Here is a 19,773-nt window from a genome sequence, read left to right as displayed (position 1 = left end):
CACGGGAGGCGGAGGTTGCAGTGAGCCCAGATCGCCCCACTGCACTCCAGCCTGGGCGACAGAGCGAGACTCCGTCTCAAAAATATCTAATTAATTAATAAAAATAAAATAAATAAATAAATAACCCCATGCTTTCTGCCTCTGTGGCTTTGCCTGTTCTGGGTATTTTGTGTCAACGGACCCATGCATGGGGGTGGGCCGGGCACCTTTCAAACGTTCAGCCCCCACGACGGCCCGTGGCCTCCGGATTGGACGGCGCGAGCTGCGTGTGCGCGGGGCGCCCAACCGCTCCGGAGCTCCTGGAGGAGGCAGGTGCAGGTGCCGGCTGCTGCAGCGCAGTAGCTGCTGGAGGCTGGCGAGGCCCGGAGGCGGTGCAGGAAGCCTCCGACCACGCGGGCTCCTGATCGCGGGCGCCCACAGCGCGGACATGGCGGGCTGGTGGCCGGCGTTGTCGCGCACGGCCCGGCGCCACCCGTGGCCCACCAACGTGCTGCTCTAAGTTGCTAGAGCAACGTAGCTCTACGCTCTACCAGTGTGCCTTAGCTCGCTCGTCTCCGCCGGGGACGTGCTGCAGCAACGGCTGCAGGGCCGCGAGGCCGACTGGCGCCAGACGCGGCGCGTGGCCACGTTGGTGGTGACCTTCCACGCCAACTTCAACTACGTGTGGCTGGGCCTGCTGGAGCGCGCGCTCCCGGGCCGAGCGCCGCGCGCCATGCTGGCCAAGTTGCTGTGCGACCAGGGAGTCGGTGCGCCCATCGCGGTCTCGGCCTTCTACGCCGGTGAGGGGCCGGGGGGGGGGGGGGCCTGGGGGGTGGGACCCAGTATTGGGGGACTGGAGGCAGGGACTCGGGGATCAAGCGGCTGGAGGGAGGGCGCTGCAGGAGCCTGGGGACCCGGGCAGGAGCCGGGGCTCTGAGACCGGAGCTGCTTCAGAGGCCTGAAGGGCCAGGGCAAAGGCTGGAGACTGGGGTGTTTGATTGCGAGAAGTTGCAGGAGGCACTGGCTGGGGAGCCGAGAAATTGGGGAGCCAGAGGTACAGCAGGTCAGGAATTTAGAGGACTAGGGTCGGGGCTCAGACTCTGGGGTTGGGTGTAGGCCAAGGCTGGAGGTAGGCAGGGCTGCGGAGGTCTTTGCCCCCTGAAAAAGGCCCACGGGAAAATAAAGGAGATCCCAGTTCAAGGCCATAGCAGCTGCAATGACCGTGAACCAATCGTGGGACAGGGAAGGAACCGACCTGCTGTTCAGAAAATCCACGCCTGGGGCCCCGGGGCCAACACAGGAACAAAATGCAAGGGGACCCGTGACCCTGGGGGGCAGAGCAGGTGGAATCTGAGGTTGGGCCTGGATCTTCAGCAAATTCATGCCCAGGGGCCTAGTCCTGCTTTGGTAACAAGATTTTCCCCTGGGGTCTCACGGAAAACATCAAGGGACCTTGGATCCTTGCCATAGAGGACTATATACCTGTGAGGGTTCAGGGAACCCTCTCCTTAGAAAATCCGACCCGGGCCTGGGGTGTGGGGCACAGGGGCTTGACTGTGGAAACCTTCTCTACTGCGTACAATAAGAACAATGGAAATGTTACCTGAAAAATACCGGGGTTCATTCCCTTAACGAGTCACAAATGACTCCACCAAGAGGCGGGTTTTGATCAATGGGAGTTTTACTTGGCACAAGAAAGGAAGACACTGGACATATTCTCCCAAGTAGTGTGTCCTCCAGAGAAAGAGACAGGAGGGTTTTATGGGGTGATGGAGAAAGGAGAGGGTGCATGATTGCATGTAGAGTAGGGGTCCCAGTGAGTCATGATGCTAGCACATAGGTTGCATAGGTTATAGTCATGAAGCTATAGCTTCTCCCGGGGTGAAGACTTTAGCATGGTAATGAGGAGAGTTAACTTGGGTTCATCTGTAAGTAACCTGGGGTCATTTAGGAGCTGATTTAAACAAACAGGGTGACCTCATTCCACCCAGGGCTGGGGAAGAACAGGTTGAGGTCAGGAGGCTGTAAAACAGGCTGATCACTCAAGTTGGTTAAATTCTTGTAATCTTTGGAGATCCTCCGTCTGCTCACAGGAGGGGCCCTGTGGCCTCTATCATCATTGCAATTTCTATTGCCTTGAAGGGGATGGGGTGGGTAACTGGGGAGAAAATCTCTATGGGTCTTAAGCCTGACGGGGTCAGTGGGTCAGGAGAACAGACAGCCCGGGAGCTAGGGCCTCCTGTTTTATCAGAAGGTCTGTGCCTGGTCCCAGCGTGTGATTTGCAGACTAGATTTGCAAACAACTTCCTAGCAACTGTTAAAGAAGCCTTGTACAGCGGTGAAGGGATAGGGGACCAGAATGCTATTTAATCCTCAAAAAACTAGTGAGATTGTTCTCTTTTTCTTTTCTTCTTCTTCTTCTTCTTTTTTTTTTTTTTTTTTTTTTTTTTGAGACAGAGTCTTGTTTCTTGTTTTATTGCCCAGCCTGGAGTGTGCAGTGGCCTGATCTCAGCGCATTGAAACCTCCATCTCCAGGTTCAAGCGATCCTCCTGCCTCAGCCTACCAAGTAGCTGGCATTACAGATGCATACCACCATGCCTGGCTAATTTTTGCATTTTTAATGGAGACAAGGTTTCACCACGTTTGCCAGGGTCGTCTCGAACTCCTGAACTCAAGTAATCTGCCCATCATGGCCTCCCAAAGTGCTGGGATCACAGACGTGAGCCCTCGCACCTGAGATTGTTCTTATTACTCTCATATTACAAATGAGGAAACAACTAGTGAAATTAGTGAAATTGTTCTCTTTTTCTTTTCTTTTCTTTTCTTTTTTTTTTTTTTTTTTGGAGACAGAGTCTCGCTTTATCATCCTGGCTGGACTGCAACCTCCACTTTCTGGGTTCAAGTGATCCTTCTGCCTCAGCTTCTCGAGAAGCGGGGATTACAGGCATGCGCCACCACACCCAGCTAATTTTGTATTTTTAGTAGAGACGGGGTTTCTCCGTGTTGGTCAGGCTGGTCTCGAACTCCTGACCTCAGGTGATCTGCTTGCCTCAACTTCCCAAAGTGCTGGGATTACAGGCATGAGCCACCGTGCTCAGCCCACTAGCTTTTTTTAAAAGATAGAAATTAAAATTTCAAAATGTCCAAATGTTCAACTTTTCACAAAATGTTTGGAAGGTAGAGAAAAGTAACCAATAGACCCACTATTGTAACTGGATTGTTTTTGTGGATTGTTATAGTTTTTGAAAAAATAATTGTTCTGCTATAACTTTTATATTCTGCTATTCTCACTTCATATTTATCATTCCTTTAAAATTTTCTAGTTTTACAGTGGAGACTATGTTCTATTTTTTTTTTTTTTGAGACAGGGTCTTGCTGTGTTGTCCAGACTGGAGTGCAGTGGCATGATCACAGCTCACTGTAGCCTCCACCTCCCAGGCTCAAGCAATCCTCCCACCTCAGCCTCCTGAGTAACTATGACTACAGGCACACCACCACACCTGGCTAATTTTTGTATTTTTTGTAGAGATGAGGTTTTGTCCTGTTGCCCAGGCTGGTCTCTTAACTCCTGGACTCAAGCAATCTGCCTGCCTCGGCCTCCCAAAGTGCTGGGATTACAGGCTTGAGCCACAGCACCTGTCTATGTTCTCTTTTCACTGTTGGATCAGAGGGTCATATTGATGGATGATAGTGATGGTTACTTTGCATTTTGGAATGGTAAACTTAAACATGAACTGTTATACAGTACTCTACTGAATCTTTTAAAATTCTTTTGGTGTTTTTGCAAATAGGTATGAGCATTCTCCAGGGAAAGGATGACATATTTTTGGACCTGAAACAGAAATTCTGGAACACCTATATGGTAAGACAGGCGTTTGAAAATGTAATCAGTATCTTTTTGTGTGTGTATATATATACACACACCCACACACACACACAATATACAATACAATATATATACATATACATATACAATCAGTAACTTTTTGTGTATATATGTGTATATGTATATATATGTACATAGATCCACAAAAATATATACTTTTTGTGTACATATTTATAAAGATTTAAAATGTTTTAATTGACACATATATGTATGTATTTTCAGAATACATGTGATGATTTGATACATTTGTATAATCATATCAGGATTCTTTGTGTGTGTGTGTGTCTATATATGGATATATATATATGTATATATATTTTTTTTAATAAAATTTTTTTTGAGACAGGGTCTCATTCTGTCACCCAGGCTGGAATGCAGTGGCATGGTCATGGCTCACTGCAGCCTGGACCTCCTGAGCTCAAGCGATCCTCCCACCTCATCCTTCTGAGTAGCTGAGACTACAGGCATGTGCCACCACACCCAGCTAATTATTTTCAAATTTTTTGATAGAGACAGTCTCACTATGTAGCACAGGCTGGCCTCAAACTCCTGTGCTCCAGTTATTCTCCCACCTCAACATTAAGTACATTTTTATTAAACTATTCCTAAATTAGAGCTCCAGTTTGGTTGGCAGAAGGGTCCAATATTTTGACAGAGAAATCTTAAAGTTATTTTGATAGATGTATGAGGAGAGGCTTTAAGAGTGTCTATACTTCTCATGAATTGGAAAGAAATACTTTCTCTGGGCCGGGCACGGTAGCTCACGCCTCTAATCCCAACACCTGGGAGGCTGAGGCAGGCAGATCACTTGATGTCAGGAGTTTGAAACCAGCCTGGCCAATATGGTGAAACCCTGTCTCTACTAAAAATACAAAAATTAGCTGGGCACGGTGGTGTATGTCTGTAATCCCAGCTACTCAGTAGGCTGAGGCAGGAGAATCACTTGAATCTGAAGACAGGTTGCAGTGAGCCAAGATCTCACCACTGCACTCCAGCCTGGGCAACAGAGCAAGACTCCATCTCAAAAAGAAAAAAAGAAAAGAAATAATATCTCTGAATTTTAGTCCATGTTCTCAATGATTTCTGACTTTATTATATTAACTCTTATTAAAGATCACAATTTATTTTGTAAATTTTGCAGCCAAAGGGACAATTTATTTTGTAAATTTGGGATTCTTTTTGCAAAATAGGGATGGTAGACTGTGAGTGGCTTAATGGAATCATTCCCACATTCAGAGCCAATGTTTTCAGGTGAGCATTCTGCAGAGTCCTGGTGAAAAGAACTTTAACGTCACAAAGGTATTGATAGTGAAGGAGAAGGTTTCCAAGGGTTACTCCAAGGTTCAAAGCAAATCAGCGGTTTTACTGTTTGCTCGGCACAAATATATATAGTCCAGTCCAGTGCAAAATTTAGGCCGGGCACGGTGGCTCACGCCTGTAATCCCAAAACTTTGGGAGGTGGAGGCGGGTGGATCACAAGGTCGGGAGATCGAGACCATCCTGGCTAACATGGTGAAACCCTGTCTCCACTAAAAATAAAAAAATTAGCAGGGCATGGTGGTACGAGCCTGTAGTCCCAGCTACTTGGGAGGCTGAGGCAGGAGAATCACTTGAACCCGGGAGGCGGAGGTTGCACTAAGCCGAGATCACGCCACTGCCCTCCAGCCTGGGCGACAGAGCGAGACTCTGTCTCAAAAAAAAAAAAAAAAAAAGAGCAGGAAGTAGCCGGCTCACACTTGTAATCCCAGCATTTTGGGAGGCTGAGGCAGGAGGATCGGTAGAGCTCAGCAGTTTCAGACCAGCCTGCGCAACACAGTGAGACCCCATCTCTACAAAAATAAAATAAATTAGCTGGGCATAGTGGCAAGCGTCTGTTGTCCCAGCTGCTCAGGAAGCTGAGATGGGAGTATTGCAAGCCTGGGAGGTCGAGGCTGCAATAAGCTGTGATTGCACCGCTGCACACCAGCCTGAGTGACAGAGTGAGGCCCTGGTTCAAAAAAAAAAAAAAGAGCAGGAAGTAGAATTGGGAAAGAAAGAAGCTTCAGGCAGGGATTTGTAAATGAACAAAACCGCAGGAATATTTGCATACTGTTTTAAAAAACAGTGGTTACAATGAGTGAGTCTCATCTACCCTCAGGAAAAGAAAGAGGGTATACCAGCAGTCTAAAGCCCAGCCCATTTGGAGATTTTTTGGGAAGATTTCTTGTGATAAGAAATTGTCGGCCGGGCACGACAACTCACACCTGTAATCCCAGCACTTTGGCAGGCGGATCACTAGGTCAAGAGATTGAGACCATCCTGCCCAACTTGGTGAAACCCCGTCACTACTAAAAATACAAAAATTAGCCAGGCATGGTGGCGGGTGCCTGTAATCCCAGCTACTCAGGAGACTGAGGCAGGACAGTTGCTGGAACCCGGGAGGCGGAGGTTGCAGTGAGCTGAGATCGTGCCACTGCACTCCAGCCTGGCAACAGAGGGAGACTCCGTCACAAAAAAAAAAAAAAGAAAGAAAAGAAAAGAAACTGTCTTCCAGGTGCTGTCCTAGGTGTTAGTGGAAGATACCCAAAAAACCATATAAAACAGAGATTCTGTCCTAAAGGGACTTAGAGTCTAGTGGGATAGATAGATAAATAGACAAGTCATTAACTAGAGTTCGATGAGAAATGCTCTCAGAGCCCATGGGTACTCAGCACAGCGAGGAGGTGTGGGAGTGGGGATCAAGGAAGTCTTGCTGGGGCCAGGCACCAGTGGCTCATGCCTGTAATGCTAGCACTTTGGGAGGCCAAGGTGGGTAGATTGCTTGAGCTCAGGAATTTGAGACCAGCCTGGGCAATGTGACGATGAAACCTCATCTCCACAAATACAAAAATGAGCTGGTCGTGGTGGCTCACACCTGTAGTCCCAGCTACTCAGGAGGCTGAGGTGGGAGGATCTCCTGAGCCCAGGAGGTCAAGACTGCAGTAAGCTATGATTGTGCCACTGCACTCCAGCCTGGGTAACACAGCGAGACCCTGTCTCAAAATAAAAAATAAAAAATAAAAAAAAAGATCTGGAGTTAGGCACATACTGGGGGACAGGTCATTCCAGGGGCAGAAGAGCTGAGTAGAGTTGACAATGTGTAAAGCACCACGGTATGCCCAGAGGGGAGAAACCACAGGCAGTTTGGTGTTCACAGAGTATTTGTTGAGCAACTTGGAATGAGTTTGGATCCTGGAGACCGTTGAACACCCGGAGCTGAGGATCTTGCACTTCACGGTTAGGTAATTGCAGCAGAGGAAACCAGAGTGGGGGGTTATTGTAGCCAAGTTCACATAAGAAATAATGAAGTACGTCGGGTGTGGTGGTTCATGCCTGTAATCCTAACACTTTGGGAGGCTGAGGCGAGAGGATCCCTTGAGGTTAGGAGTTCGAGACCAGTTTGGGCAACATAGCAAGACCCTGTCTGTATTTAAAAAAATAAAACTGGCCTGGCATGGTGGCTCACACCTGTAATCTCACCACTTTGAGAGGCCGAGGTGAGCAGATCACTTGAGGTCAGGAGTTCGAGACCAGCCAGACCAAAATGGTGAAACCCAGTCTCTACTAAAAATACAAAAAATTAGCCAGGCATGGTGGCGCACGCCTGTAATCCCAGCTACTCAGGAGGCTGAGTCAGGAGAATTGTGGGCGGCAAGCCACCCAGGCACCGAGGCAAGAGACAGAGGACACGAGCTGTTCCAGTATAATAAAATATAAAACAAGAATAGTTATACCAGATATAGATCTTAGATATGATTATATATGAATATCATTAATCATTAGTTTGTAGCAATTACTTTTTCTTCCAATATTATAATAATCCTCACTCAATAATCATAGCCTAGGAAAAACCAGGCCATACACAGATAGGAGCTGAAGGGACATAGTGAGGTGTGACCGGAAGACAGGAGTGCGAGCCTTCTGTTTTGCCTGGACAGGGCCACCAGAGGGCTCCTTGGTCTAGCGGTGACACCAGCATCTGGGAAGATGCCCGTTACCAGGCGGATCGTGGTCCAGCGGTCTCCCTGTGATGCTGTGCTTCAGTGGTCACACTCCTAGTCCACCTTCATGTTCCATCCTGTACACCTGACTCTGCCTTCTAGATAGCAGTGGTAAATTAGTGAAAATACTAATAGTCCCTGATATGCAGAAATAATGGCATAAGCTGTCTTTCTCTTTGTCTCCTCTCCCTCTCTGCCTCGGCTGCCAGGCAGGGAAGGGCCCCCTGTCCAGTGGACACGTGACCCATGTGACCTTACCTATCATTGGAGGTGACTCACATTCTTTACCCTGACCCTTCAGCCTTGTATCCAATAAATAACAGCGCAGCCCGACGTTCGGGGCCACTACCGGTCTCTGCGTATTGGTGGAAGTGGTCCCCCGGGCCCAGCTGCCTGTGTTGCCCAGGCTTCCTGTGTTGGCCGTGCTGTCACCAAGGTCACAGCATCCTGAGAACATGGTTTTCTCCTTGACTAACAAGGCCTCGGGGTCTGTCTTGGGGTTGGCCTTCCAGCGGGTCAGCGGGATGATCCGGCGCAAGCTCACGGTGTGTCTCCTGGTGGTAGAGGGGCTTGTGTCAACCTGTGGCCGGGTGGGGATGCTCCTTCCCAGCTGTTAGGCTGCCCCCAGGCTCCATGCCCTGCCCTGGCCTGGACACTCACGCTTTGCCTTCTTCATCAATGTCATCTACCTCATACCTGTGGACAAAAGGAGGAAAATGCAGGATGCAGCCAGGGGCACAGTCCATGTAGGGAAGTGTGGAGGACAGGGGCAGGGTGAGGACCCGGTGCTCCCTGCACAGCCGGCCCCGCCCACAGCACGCTCTGTGGAGTTTTTCTCCTGCTGTGCAGATGAGAAGCAGAGTGGCAGCCCAGGCAGGTGCAGTGACCAGAGAGCAGCCCTGGGGCTGTTGGAGGAGCCCCTGGGAGCCTCCATCTCCCGAGTGAGCCCAGCAGGACTGTGACCCGTTCGGCCAGGTGTCCTACAGGGGCTGCTGGGCTCAGCTACAGATGGGCGAGACCGCAGCATAGTGGGCACCCAGCGGGAAGAACCAGGGAGGGACAAAGTGAGTTTCGAGGTGCTGGAGAGGCTCTCTTCTTGATGTCGGTGCTGAACCAGAAGTGTGTTTAAGGAGAATTTCCTAAAATTCAAAGAGTTCCACGGAAGTCGCGGCTAGGCCGGGGCGCTTCTTCAGCATCTACCTGCTCTACTGCCTGAACCCCCGTCATCAGGGCCACGTTTATATGGGGTTCACTGTCAGCCCTGCTTGTCAGGTCCAGCAGCACAATGGGGGCCACACAAAAGGCAGGGCCCAGGCCTGGCGCGGTGGCTCAAGCCTGTAAACCCAACACATTGGGAGACCAAAGCGGTTGGATCACTTGAGGTCAGGAGTTCGAGACCAGCCTGACCAACATGGTGAAACCCCGTCTGTAATAGAAATACAAAAATTAGTGGGGCATGGTGGCACGTGCCTGTAATTACAGCTACTCAAAAGGCTGAGGCAGGAGAATTGCTTGAAAGATGGGGCGGGGGCAGCGGCAGAGGTTGCAGTGAGCCAAATCGGGCCATTGCACTCCTGGTGAGACCGGAAGGGTCTCTGTGCCAGGAGGAAGGCTTCCTGGAGGAGGCGGACCCCGCTGGGCACAAGCCTGATGAGAGGGAGGGGCATGCCTGTGACATGGGTGGGGAGTCCAGGGTGGGGACGGGACTGTCACAGAGGAGGAGCATGACGGGGAGACAGTGCCCTGGGAATCTTGGCGGTGGAACTCCGGGGAGGAGCTGGCTGGGGCGGAGGTGATGATCCAGGATGCGGGCCAGCGTAGGGGTCTTGGTGGGCATGCTGGGGTCGGATGGAGCGCAGGAGGGAGAGGAGGGGGGACAGGTGGGTACCTGGGCTGGAGGCGCGGCCTGAGGTGGGCAGGTGCAGGGGGCGTGACTTCATTTAGGGGCAGGGCCTGGGGCTAGGCTGAAGCCGGGAGTGAGGACCCCGCTCTCGGGTGGAATTGGAGGGGACCAGCGGTTGGGCGCGGCAGGGCTCACAGGGACACCCCCGTTCTCCTCCCCAGGGAGAAAGTGCTCGTCGTGCACGGCTTCCCGCCCGCCGTGGCAACCCTTCGGGTAAGGAAGGAGACCAGGCGGCGGCAGGCGGGCAAGGGCTTGGGGTCCGCCCCCTGCCTGGAGCCGCCCTAACTCCTCCGTATCCTGCCGCTGTTGGAGTGGGCCTGGAACCCCCTCCATAGGCGCGCCTCCTACTCCCGCTGCACCCCGACCTCCGCCGGGACCTCTATGCGCCGCGCCGCACGGGCGATGGCCTTCGGGCCTCCCCGGCCCCAGGGCACCGCGCAGGTCCCTTTGCTGACACCAAGCCCGAGCCTGAGCCGGACCCGGGGCCCAAGAGGCCTGTGCGCCCTGGGAGCCCTTGAGCTCCAGGGGAGGTCCGCCCCAGGCAGGGCGGCTCATCCCCCAGACCACTTCGGATCCAGCTGTTTGTTGAGGAGCCAGGAAACGCCCTGACACTTTTGCGGCCCTGTCCCCGTCTCTAAGATGGGATGATAGTAGTTCTGGCCATTCCTGAGCACAGCAGGACCTGCCTTTTCCCTTTGACTGGAAGGTTCTTCTCTACACCTATCTTGATGACCTGCCACCTCCACAGGGAGGTCTTCTCTATCTCCCGATTTAAAATTGCAGCTCTGAGAAGCCGGGCATGGTGGCATATGCCTGTAGTCCCAGCTACGGGGGGAGGCTGAGGTGGGAGGATCGCTTGATCCCAGGAGTTGGAGGCTGCAGTGAGCTATGATCGCTCCACTGCACTATAGCCTGGGCAAAAGAGCAAGAAACTGTCTCTAAAAATATAAAATAAAATTGCACCTCTTGTGTACTTCCCCGTCTGCTTCTTTACCTGAATACTTACTATCTCACCGGCTAGGTGCTTTATGACTCTCGTTAGTCTCTCCCACCCCAACCTTTGCACTAAATTGCCCGAGGGCAGCTCTTGTCACTGCTGTAGAACAAAGTCCTGCACAGAGACGATAGCCAAGAAATAGTTAATAAAATAATGGAAAACGGGTGCCTTCTACTGAGCTCCCGCTAATTGTGAGTGAGTAGAGGACTTGCCCTGTGGAGATTCAGTGACCTGCTGGGTGTTGCTGAGCTGTGAGGAAGGTCAGGTCTGGCTACAGTGGTGAGGCTGTGACTCAATCAATCACTGCTGATGCTCCCAGGACCTGCACCAGCTTAGTCCCAGGGGCAAGGATTTTAAACCCCCACCTCCATTTCCTCATCTGTAAGATGCAAATAACAGTCACCCCTGCCTCACGGGATGGAGCTGTGTAATGCCCGGAACAGTGCCTGCTGCATAGAGGGGCTTGCTGCCAGCTGCCTCTCCCTCCTTGTCTCTTACCTGCCTGCTGCCTGGGTCAGGATGAAGCAGGGCCCTTGTGTTGCCCCAACCCTGGCTGTTGGCTAAGAGCCCACGCGATCTGCCTGTGAGAGGAGTTCCTTCCGGAAGAACCAGGGCAGCTTCTGCCCCTAGAGGGCCAATGCCCTAGCTGAGTGCAGTCCCCCGGCCCCAGCCTGGTCCAGCTTTGGGGAGAGGGTGCCCAGTTGTGCAATCCAGGCCGGGGCAGCCGTGTCCTGATCTTGGTATTCAGGGCTGAGCCTGGAGGGGGCTTGTGATGCCTGACTCTGTCTCTCTCTCTGGCCCCATGCCTTGGTAGCTGTGAGGTGTCACTGCTTTGGGTGACCTGATCTGCCTGTGATGGATGAGCACCGGGGAAATAGTAGAAGACTCGGAATTAGAAGACGTGAGTGGGCTTTGGCCCCAGCCTCCCTACCCCACTCCCTGTCCTGGGCTGCCTGTGACCAACCTTCTTGTTTCTGCAGGCACACTGGATAGCCCTGCTGGAGCTCAGTGTCCCTAATCCCCTCCAGATACTGGTGGCCTAGGGGAGGTCAACAAAGACCGGTGGGACATCGACCTCAGCCCGTTTCCACGCTTTTTTTTTTTTTTTTTTTTTTTTTGAGACAGAGTTTCACTCTTGTTGCCCAGGCTGGAGTGCAATGGCGTGATCTTGGCTCACCGCAACCTCCGCCTCCCGGGTTCAAGCGATTCTCCTGCCTCAGCCTCCCGAGTAGCTGGGATTACAGGCGTGTGCCACCAGGCTTGACTAATTTTCTATTTTTAGTAGAGACAAGGTTTCTCCATGTTGGTCAGGCTGGTCTCAAACTCCCGACTTCAGGTAATCTGCCTGCCTCGGCCTCTGAAAGTGCTGGGATTACAGGAGTGAGCCACTGCGCCAGGACTTCTCCAGGCTCTTGGCACCTTAGCCAGAAACAATTTAAGGACAAGTGCAAAAGTCATGAACGTAGGCAGATTTCTTGCAGAGTAAAGGGACTCACTCAAGAAGAGGAACGTGGGGGTCCTCAAGAGAGTGTCTCATGCCCTACAAGGTGTGGGGCTGACCTTTATGGGCTTCTTTAACTAAAGAGGGGTATATTCATGAAGATTCCAGGAAAAGGTAAAGATTTCTCAAGACCGTGGTGCCACAATTTACACCCAAATACAGGTGTTCCTGGAGCCGTCTTGGCACTGGTGGGTGTATGGTTTCATATGTTACTGATCATACAATGAGATCCTAGGTGAAACCTACATCAAATACAGCGCCATGTTGTGTCTGGTTGGTCGTAGCCAGCTTGGTCCTCATCCTATTTTTCAGGGACTTATTGGCCCTTAGCACATGCAGCTATTTCAAGTTTCCTTCTTCTCCTCATGTGAAACTGCTGCCTGGGATTTTCTATTCACTTGCTACCACTCTATTAATCTCACATTCTCGCCTCTTTTTTGTGCCACCCCGTGTGGGTCCGACAGGTTGTTACTAGAGTGCAATACAAAGTCAGTCAAGGCGGACCTCCTGAGGGTTGCTGAGGGCAGGGGTGGAGCTAGTAGCCTGAGGACCTGCCAGTCACGGGGATTCCTCATGGGCACAGAGGAGGGAGGAGGGGCCCATGGCCCTAGCATATGAGAAGCCTCTCCTCTGCCTGGAAGCCCCATGCCTCAGCTTCCCCCACACTCCCACCTGTCCGCTTGCCTCTGAACTCACGCATTTCTTGGAAGTCTTGGGAGATTCACCTTTACTCAGATGGTTGTTTACCTGTCTCGTGCACAGCTTGACCTTGGACTTTAAAGTGAGGATAAAGAACGAGGAGGATGGGGGGATGCCCCCCTTCCACGGGGCCCTGTGGCTTCCAAACCTCGGCCTCCTCTGGTCTCTTGTCTGTGGAGCCTCCTTCAAACCCAGGGAAAGAAAACCACCTGCCACGGGTTGTGGTTCTTCTAGGATCTTCTATCAATGTTCTATGAGGTCCCCAGGAGCCATGAAGCTGGGGCTGACTCCCAGGGCAATGGGACTGCAGTGTCCTTGTTCTTTCTTGTTCTATGCATCCATGCTCTGCTCCACCCCTGCCCCTTCACTCTGCCCACACGCATCACTCCAGACTGGCCTTGTGGTCAGAGCCTGGAGTGCATGGGCTGCTGGGGGCCTGTGGGCTGCACTGGGCCAGAACCCCTGGCACCTTCAAGACTGGCCTGGAGCCAGCAGGTAGGTGACCTTTCCAGGGCCTGCCTATCCCATCTTTCTCCTCCAATCCCTCCCCTCTCTTGCCTGGGTCAATTAGAGAAAGCTTGTCTGTTGGCTGCCTGGCAGGGTGGAGTTCAGGGGCAGGTCAGGAGCCCCGTGACAGCTCAAAAAAAAAAAAAAAAAAAAAAAAAACAGAAAAAAAAAACCTACAAAAACAAACCCACCATTGGGCCTTTCCCCTTTCATTCTTCTGTTTTCTACACAGCAAACTCAGTCGTGGCTTTGGAGATCACTTTAAGCTTGTCTCCAGCTGGCAAACTAAGGAGGGTAATGGAGAAGCTCCCCCACCCCCAACCCCACCCCTTCCTTCCGGAAGCAAATCTAAGTCCAGCCCCGGCTCCAGATCCCTCCCACACTGGACCTAGGGAACCCTCAGCTCAGAGAACAACCCTGCATTCCCCACACAGCACCCACAATCAGCCACTGCGGGCGAGGAGGGCATAAGGCCAGGTTCCCAAGAGCTCAGGTGAGTGACACAGTGGAATGGCCCAGGGCACCCTCACCCTGCTCAGCTTGTGGCTCTAACATTCCAGAAGCTGAGGCCTCTGCCATCCCTGCCCTTTCCCCATGGATATCCCTTTTCAGACAACCCTGGCCTGCGTGAATCCCCCTCCCTTCCCTTGTTTGTTTTTTTTTTTCCCCCGGGGAGGCCAGGTCTTGCTGTCACCCAGGCTGGAGTGCTGTGGGATCCTGGCCACTGCAGCCTTGAATTCCTGGGCTCAAGTGATTCTCTTGCCTCAGCCTCTGGAGTAGCTAGGGCTACAGGCCCTCACCGTCCTGCCTGGTTAATGTTTAAGAATTTTTTTAAAGATTTTTAGAGATGGGGTCTTGCAATGCTGCACCAGGTTGGTCTCCAACTCCTGGCCTCAGCCTCCCTAGGGTCTGGGATTATAGGTGGGAGCCACCCTGCCTAGGCCTGTGCTTTTGCTGAGTCATCAGAGTTTTGTTCATTCCCACAGCAGCTCTGGCCCCTAGTAGCAGCTCAGTTCCTCAATGGGCTGTGTTTGTCCTGGAGCCCAGATGGACTGTGGCCAGGCAAGTGGATCACAGGCCTGGCTGGCCTGGGAGGTTTCCACATGTGAGGGGCTGAGGGGCTCAAGGAGGAGAGCATCTCCACTGGGTGGAGGCTGGGGGTCCCAGCAGGAAATGGTGAGACAAAGGGCGCTGGCTGGCAGGGAGACAGCACAGGAAGGTCCTAGAGCTTCCTCAGTGCAGCTGGACTCTCCTGGAGAACTTCACACACCCTGATATCTGGGCCTTGCCCGACGAGGGTGCTTTCACTGGTCTGCACCATGGCCCAGGCCGTGGGATTTTGAACAGCTCCGCAGGTGAATGAAAGGTGCGGCCAGGCTGGGGAACCACCGCATTAGAGCCTGACCTGGTTTTCAGCCCCAGCCCCGCCACTGACTGGCTTTGTGAGTGCGGGCAAGTCACTCAGCCTCCCTAGGCCTCAGTGACTTCCCTGAAAGCAAGAATTCCACTTTCTTGCTGTTGTGATGGTGGTAAGGGAACGGGCCTGGCTCTGGCCCCTGACACAGGAACATGGAGCTGATCCAGGACACCTCCCGCCCGCCACTGGAGTACGTGAAGGGGGTCCCGCTCATCAAGTACTTTGCAGAGGCACTGGGGCCCCTGCAAAGCTTCCAGGCCCGGCCTGATGACCTGCTCATCAGCACCTACCCCAAGTCCGGTAAGTGAGGAGGGCCACCCACCCTCTCCCAGGTGGCAGTCCCCACCTTGGCCAGCGAGGTCGTGCCCTCAGCCTGCTCACCTCCCATCTCCCTCCCTCTCCAGGCACCACCTGGGTGAGCCAGATTCTGGACATGATCTACCAGGGCGGTGACCTGGAGAAGTGTCACCGAGCTCCCATCTTCATGCGGGTGCCCTTCCTTGAGTTCAAAGCCCCAGGGATTCCCTCAGGTGTGTGAGTGTGTCCTGGGTGCAAGGGGAGTGGAGGAAGACAGGGCTGGGGCTCAGCTCACCAGACCTTCCCTGACCCACTGCTCAGGGATGGAGACTCTGAAAGACACACCGGCCCCACGACTCCTGAAGACACACCTGCCCCTGGCTCTGCTCCCCCAGACTCTGTTGGATCAGAAGGTCAAGGTGAGGCTGGGCACAGTGTTTCACATCCATAATCCCAGCACTTTGGGAGGCTGAGGCAGGCAGATCACCTGAGGTTGGGAGTTTGAGAGCACCCTGAGCAACATAGAAGAACCTTGTCTCTACTAAAAATACAAAATTAGCCAGGTGTGGTGGCGGGTGCCTGTAATCCCAGCTACTCCGAAGCCTGAGACAGGAGAATCACTTGAACCCGGGAGAAGGAGGTTGTGGTGAGCCAGAGATCCCACCATTGCACTCCAGCCTGAGCAACAAGAGCAAAACTCACAAAAATAAATAAATAAATAAATATATAAATAAAAATAAAAGTGTGGCACCTGTGGTGGCTCACTGCTGTAATGCCAGCACTTTGGGAGGCCAAATTGGGTGGATCACTTGAGCTCAGGAGTTACAGACCAGCCCGGGAAACATGGGGAGACTCCATCTCTACGAAAATGCAAAATATCAGCAGGGCATGGTGGCATGGCGCTGTAGTTCCAGCTACTGGAAAGTCTGAGGTTGGAGGATTGCTTGAGCCTGGGAGGTCAAGGTTGCAGTGAGTTATTATCACTCCAGTGCACTCCAACTTCGGTGACAGAAAAAAAGAAAGACCAAGGTCTTTTTTTTTTTTTTTTTTGAGACTCTCTGTCTCAAAAATAAATAAATAAAATAAAATAAAATAAATCCCACAATAAAAAGAAAAAGCAAAGGTCCAGGTGTGGGGCATGTGAATCCAGGGAAGGAGGCCCTGGCTCAGCCCAGCTTTGGTCCTGTTCTTCTGGGAAAGTCGCCTCACTTCCTCCAGCCTTGTCTCATCTTCTGCGGCGGGGACTGTCTGCCTCTTGCTCTGATGACCAAGAACATAAGACTCTTCAGTGTAGACCTAAGAAAGCTAGAGGGTGGGTCCTCACAGGCCCACAAAATTTGGTGGCGGTGGGATCACGGCTGGTGGAGCATGCCTTGGTCCAGATCGGGGTGTGACGCATTGATGCAGATTATATTACTATAGAATATGATGGTCTCAGGGACCAGGCAGGACTTTGGCTTCTGAGCAGGGTTCAGATCCTGGCTTGGCCCTACCGGTGCCGTGAGATCTCAAACAAGTCAGCCTGTAAGCCTCAGGTTCCTCCTTTGCCAATCCAAGAGATGAGCTGGCCTGGGGCAGGCTGTGTGGTGATGGTGCTGGGGTTGAGTCTTCTGCCCCTGCAGGTGGTCTATGTTGCCCGCAACGCAAAGGATGTGGCGGTTTCCTACTACCACTTCTACCACATGGCCAAGGTCCACCCTGAGCCTGGGACCTGGGACAGCTTCCTGGAGAAGTTCATGGTCGGAGAAGGTGGGTTTGATGGGAGGAAGGAAAGTGTGGAGCCGAGGGGTGGTGGCTACAACGCACAGCAACCCTGTGTTGGCACCCCTTGCCCGCTTTTCCAGTGTCCTATGGATCCTGGTACCAGCACGTGCAGGAGTGGTGGGAGCTGAGCCGCACCCACCCTGTTCTCTACCTCTTCTATGAAGACATGAAGGAGGTGAGACCACCTGTGAAGCTTCCCTCCATGTGACACCTGGGGGCCGGCACCTCACAGGGACCCACCAAGGTCACCCAGCCCCCTCCTTGGCAGCCCCCACAGCAGGCCCGGATTCCCCATCCTGCCTTCTTGTCCCAGGCCTCCCTGCTACAGGCCCCACCTGGCAGCGGGCCCCACACAGCTCTCATCTCCCACACCTGAGTCAGCTGCATGGGGGGCCACGGATCAGAAACTTAGTCCTATTGCTACTCCCTGCCAAAGGGTGTGCTACCCAGGGCCACAGTCACAGAAGAAGACCATCACGGTCCTCACCCATAGGTGCCAAGCCGAGCGCATGATGGGATCACAGGGCAGAGAGCAATTCTTTTTACCCCCGGGACTGGGGCTCTGGGGGTTGAGGAGTTGGCTCTGCAGGGTTTCTAGGAGAAGTGGCCAGATCGCCTCTGAGGTTAGAGAAGGGGACCCCTTTTACTTTTCCTGAATCAGCAATCTGAGCCTCCACTGAGGAGCTCTCTGCTGCTCAGAACCCCAAAAGGGAGATTCAAAAGATCCTGGAGTTTGTGGGGCGCTCCCTGCCAGAGGAGACTGTGGACTTCATGGTTCAGCACACGTCGTTCAAGGAGATGAAGAAGAACCCTATGACCAACTACACCACCGTCCCCCAGGAGTTCATGGACCACAGCATCTCCCCCTTCATGAGGAAAGGTGGGTGCTGGCCAGTACGGGGGTTTGGGGCGGGTGGGAGCAGCAGCTGGAGCCTCCCCATAGGCCCTCGGGGCCTCCCCTGGGATCAGACTCCAGCTTTGCTCCCTGCCTTCCTCCCCCAGGCATGGCTGGGGACTGGAAGACCACCTTCACCGTGGCGCAGAATGAGCGCTTTGATGCGGACTATGCGGAGAAGATGGCAGGCTGCAGCCTCAGCTTCCGCTCTGAGCTGTGAGAGGGGCTCCTGGAGTCACTGCAGAGGGAGTGTGCGAATCAAGCCTGACCAAGGGGCGAATCAATCCTGACCAAGAATAAAATATGAATTGAGGGCCAGGGACGGTAGGTCATGTCTGTAATCCCAGCAATTTGGAGGCTGAGGTGGGAGGATCATTTGAGCCCAGGAGTTCGAGACCAACCTGGGCAACATAGTGAGATTCTGTTAAAAAAATAAAATAAAATAAAACCAATTTTTAAAAAGAGAATAAAATATGATTGTGGGCCAGGCAGAGTGGCTCATGCCTGTAATCCCAGCAATTTGAGAAGTTGAGGCTAGAGGATCACTGGAGGACAGGAGTTTGGGACCAGCCTGGTCAACATTACAAGACATCATCCCTACAAAAATTTGAGAAAATTATCTGTACGTGATGGCGGGCACCTGTAGTCCCAACTACTTGAAAAGTGAAGGCAGGAGGATCGCCTGAGCCAGGGAGGTTATGGCTGCAGTTGGCTGTGACTGGGCTAATCCACTCAAGCCTGAGGGACAGAGCAAATCTTGCTTGAGAAATAAATAAAATACAATTTACTTAACATAAATTATGATTCAGGACCAGTCTGGCCAACATGGTGAAACCCTGTCTCTACTAAAAAAAAAAAAAGATACAAAAATTAGCCAGGCATGGTGGCAGACACCTGTAACCTCAGCTACTCTGGAGGCTGAGGCAGGAGAATCGCTTGAACCCAGGGACGGATGTTGCAGTGAGCCAAGATCGTGCCACTTCACTCCAGCCTGGGCATAAGAGCAAAACTCTGTCTTGAAAATAAATAAATAATTAAATTAAATTAAGTTATTATTTGACCTGGGCTCAGTAGCTTATGCCTGTAATCTCAGCACTTCAGCCTGGCAGATCACTTGAGGTCAGGAGTTCAAGACCAGCCTGGCCAGCATGGCAAAACCCCATCTCTACTAAAAATACAAAAATTAGATGGGCATGATGATGGGCGCCTGTAATCCCAGCTACTCCAGAGGCTGAGGTGGGAGAATCGATTGAATCCATGAGGTGGAGGTTTCATTGAACCGGGATCACACCACTGCACTCCAGTCTGGGCGACAGAGCAAGACTCAGTCTTAAAACAACAACAACAACAAAACAACAACAACACAACTATGATTTGTGTTCAATGCAGAGTCTCTATTCCAAGCCAAGAGAAACCCTGAGCTGAAAGAGTGATTGCCCACTGGGGCCAAATACGGCCACCTCTCCTCTCCAGCTCCTCAACTTGACCTGTTTGGAGAGGGGAAAGGGTCTGGAGAAGTAAAACCCAGGAGACGAGTGGAGGGGGAATGTGTTTAATCCCAGCACATCCTCTGCTGTCCTGCCCTGTGTTGTTGGTGGATGGCGAGTCCGCCAGGCAGCGTCACTTTTTCTTGGGCTCCTTACAAGCCACCACCTACCTCTGGGCCACGCTGAGGGGAGGGGAATGCTTGAAGACACTCAAGCATAGGAGTGTCTTCAAACAGGACCAAGTAGTCATCCTGGGGCTGTGGGGCAGGCAGACAGGAGGAGCTGCTCAGAGATCCCCAGGCCATGACAGGCACCCCCTTCCCCCAGCCTAGACCACAGGAGGCTCTGGGCCGTGAACTTTCAGCCACTCCTGCCATTGTTCACTCTGGGGTCAAGAAGTCTTGGCCCAGTCCCTGCTGCT

The 19,773-nt window shown here is 52.5% G+C and overlaps 1 protein-coding gene across 8 annotated transcripts; it reads left to right on the top strand.

Annotated features, from left to right (window-relative positions):
* The first annotated feature begins 273 nt into the window (after positions 1-273).
* Positions 274-18,676, top strand: LOC100969764 (sulfotransferase 1A1). Of its 8 annotated transcripts, XM_063597441.1 has the most exons (11): positions 735-779; positions 3,772-3,842; positions 9,950-13,786; positions 13,927-13,985; positions 15,058-15,209; positions 15,314-15,439; positions 15,528-15,625; positions 16,829-16,955; positions 17,051-17,145; positions 17,670-17,850; positions 17,973-18,676. In XM_063597441.1, the coding sequence occupies exons 3-11, from the start codon at positions 13,232-13,234 to the stop codon at positions 18,083-18,085; spliced, it is 1,506 nt and encodes a 501-aa protein (XP_063453511.1). In that variant the 5' UTR covers positions 735-779; positions 3,772-3,842; positions 9,950-13,231; the 3' UTR covers positions 18,086-18,676. The 8 variants fall into 8 exon arrangements, with proteins under 8 accessions (XP_054955588.1, XP_054955589.1, XP_054955585.2 ...); XM_055099610.2 differs by having other exon boundaries at positions 723-779; positions 13,725-13,985; XM_055099611.2 differs by lacking the exon at positions 735-779 and having other exon boundaries at positions 13,725-13,786.
* The last annotated feature ends 1,097 nt before the right edge of the window (positions 18,677-19,773 follow it).

The sequence above is a fragment of the Pan paniscus genome, chromosome 18 (assembly GCF_029289425.2).
Source record: "Pan paniscus chromosome 18, NHGRI_mPanPan1-v2.0_pri, whole genome shotgun sequence".
NCBI classification, from domain to species: Eukaryota; Metazoa; Chordata; class Mammalia; order Primates; family Hominidae; genus Pan; species Pan paniscus.
The sequence above is the reverse complement of the archived record's forward strand: the minus strand, read 5'-3'. Positions and strand labels throughout refer to the sequence as shown.

Coding starts and splice junctions, on each gene's coding strand:
- LOC100969764 (XM_063597441.1), top strand. CDS start 13,232: ATGTTCTATGAGGTCCCCAGGAGCCATGAAGCTGGGGCTGACTCCCAG. Junction 16,956..17,050: donor GAAGTTCATGGTCGGAGAAG/GTGGGTTTGATG, acceptor CCGCTTTTCCAG/TGTCCTATGGATCCTGGTAC. Junction 17,146..17,669: donor TCTATGAAGACATGAAGGAG/GTGAGACCACCT, acceptor TCTGCTGCTCAG/AACCCCAAAAGGGAGATTCA.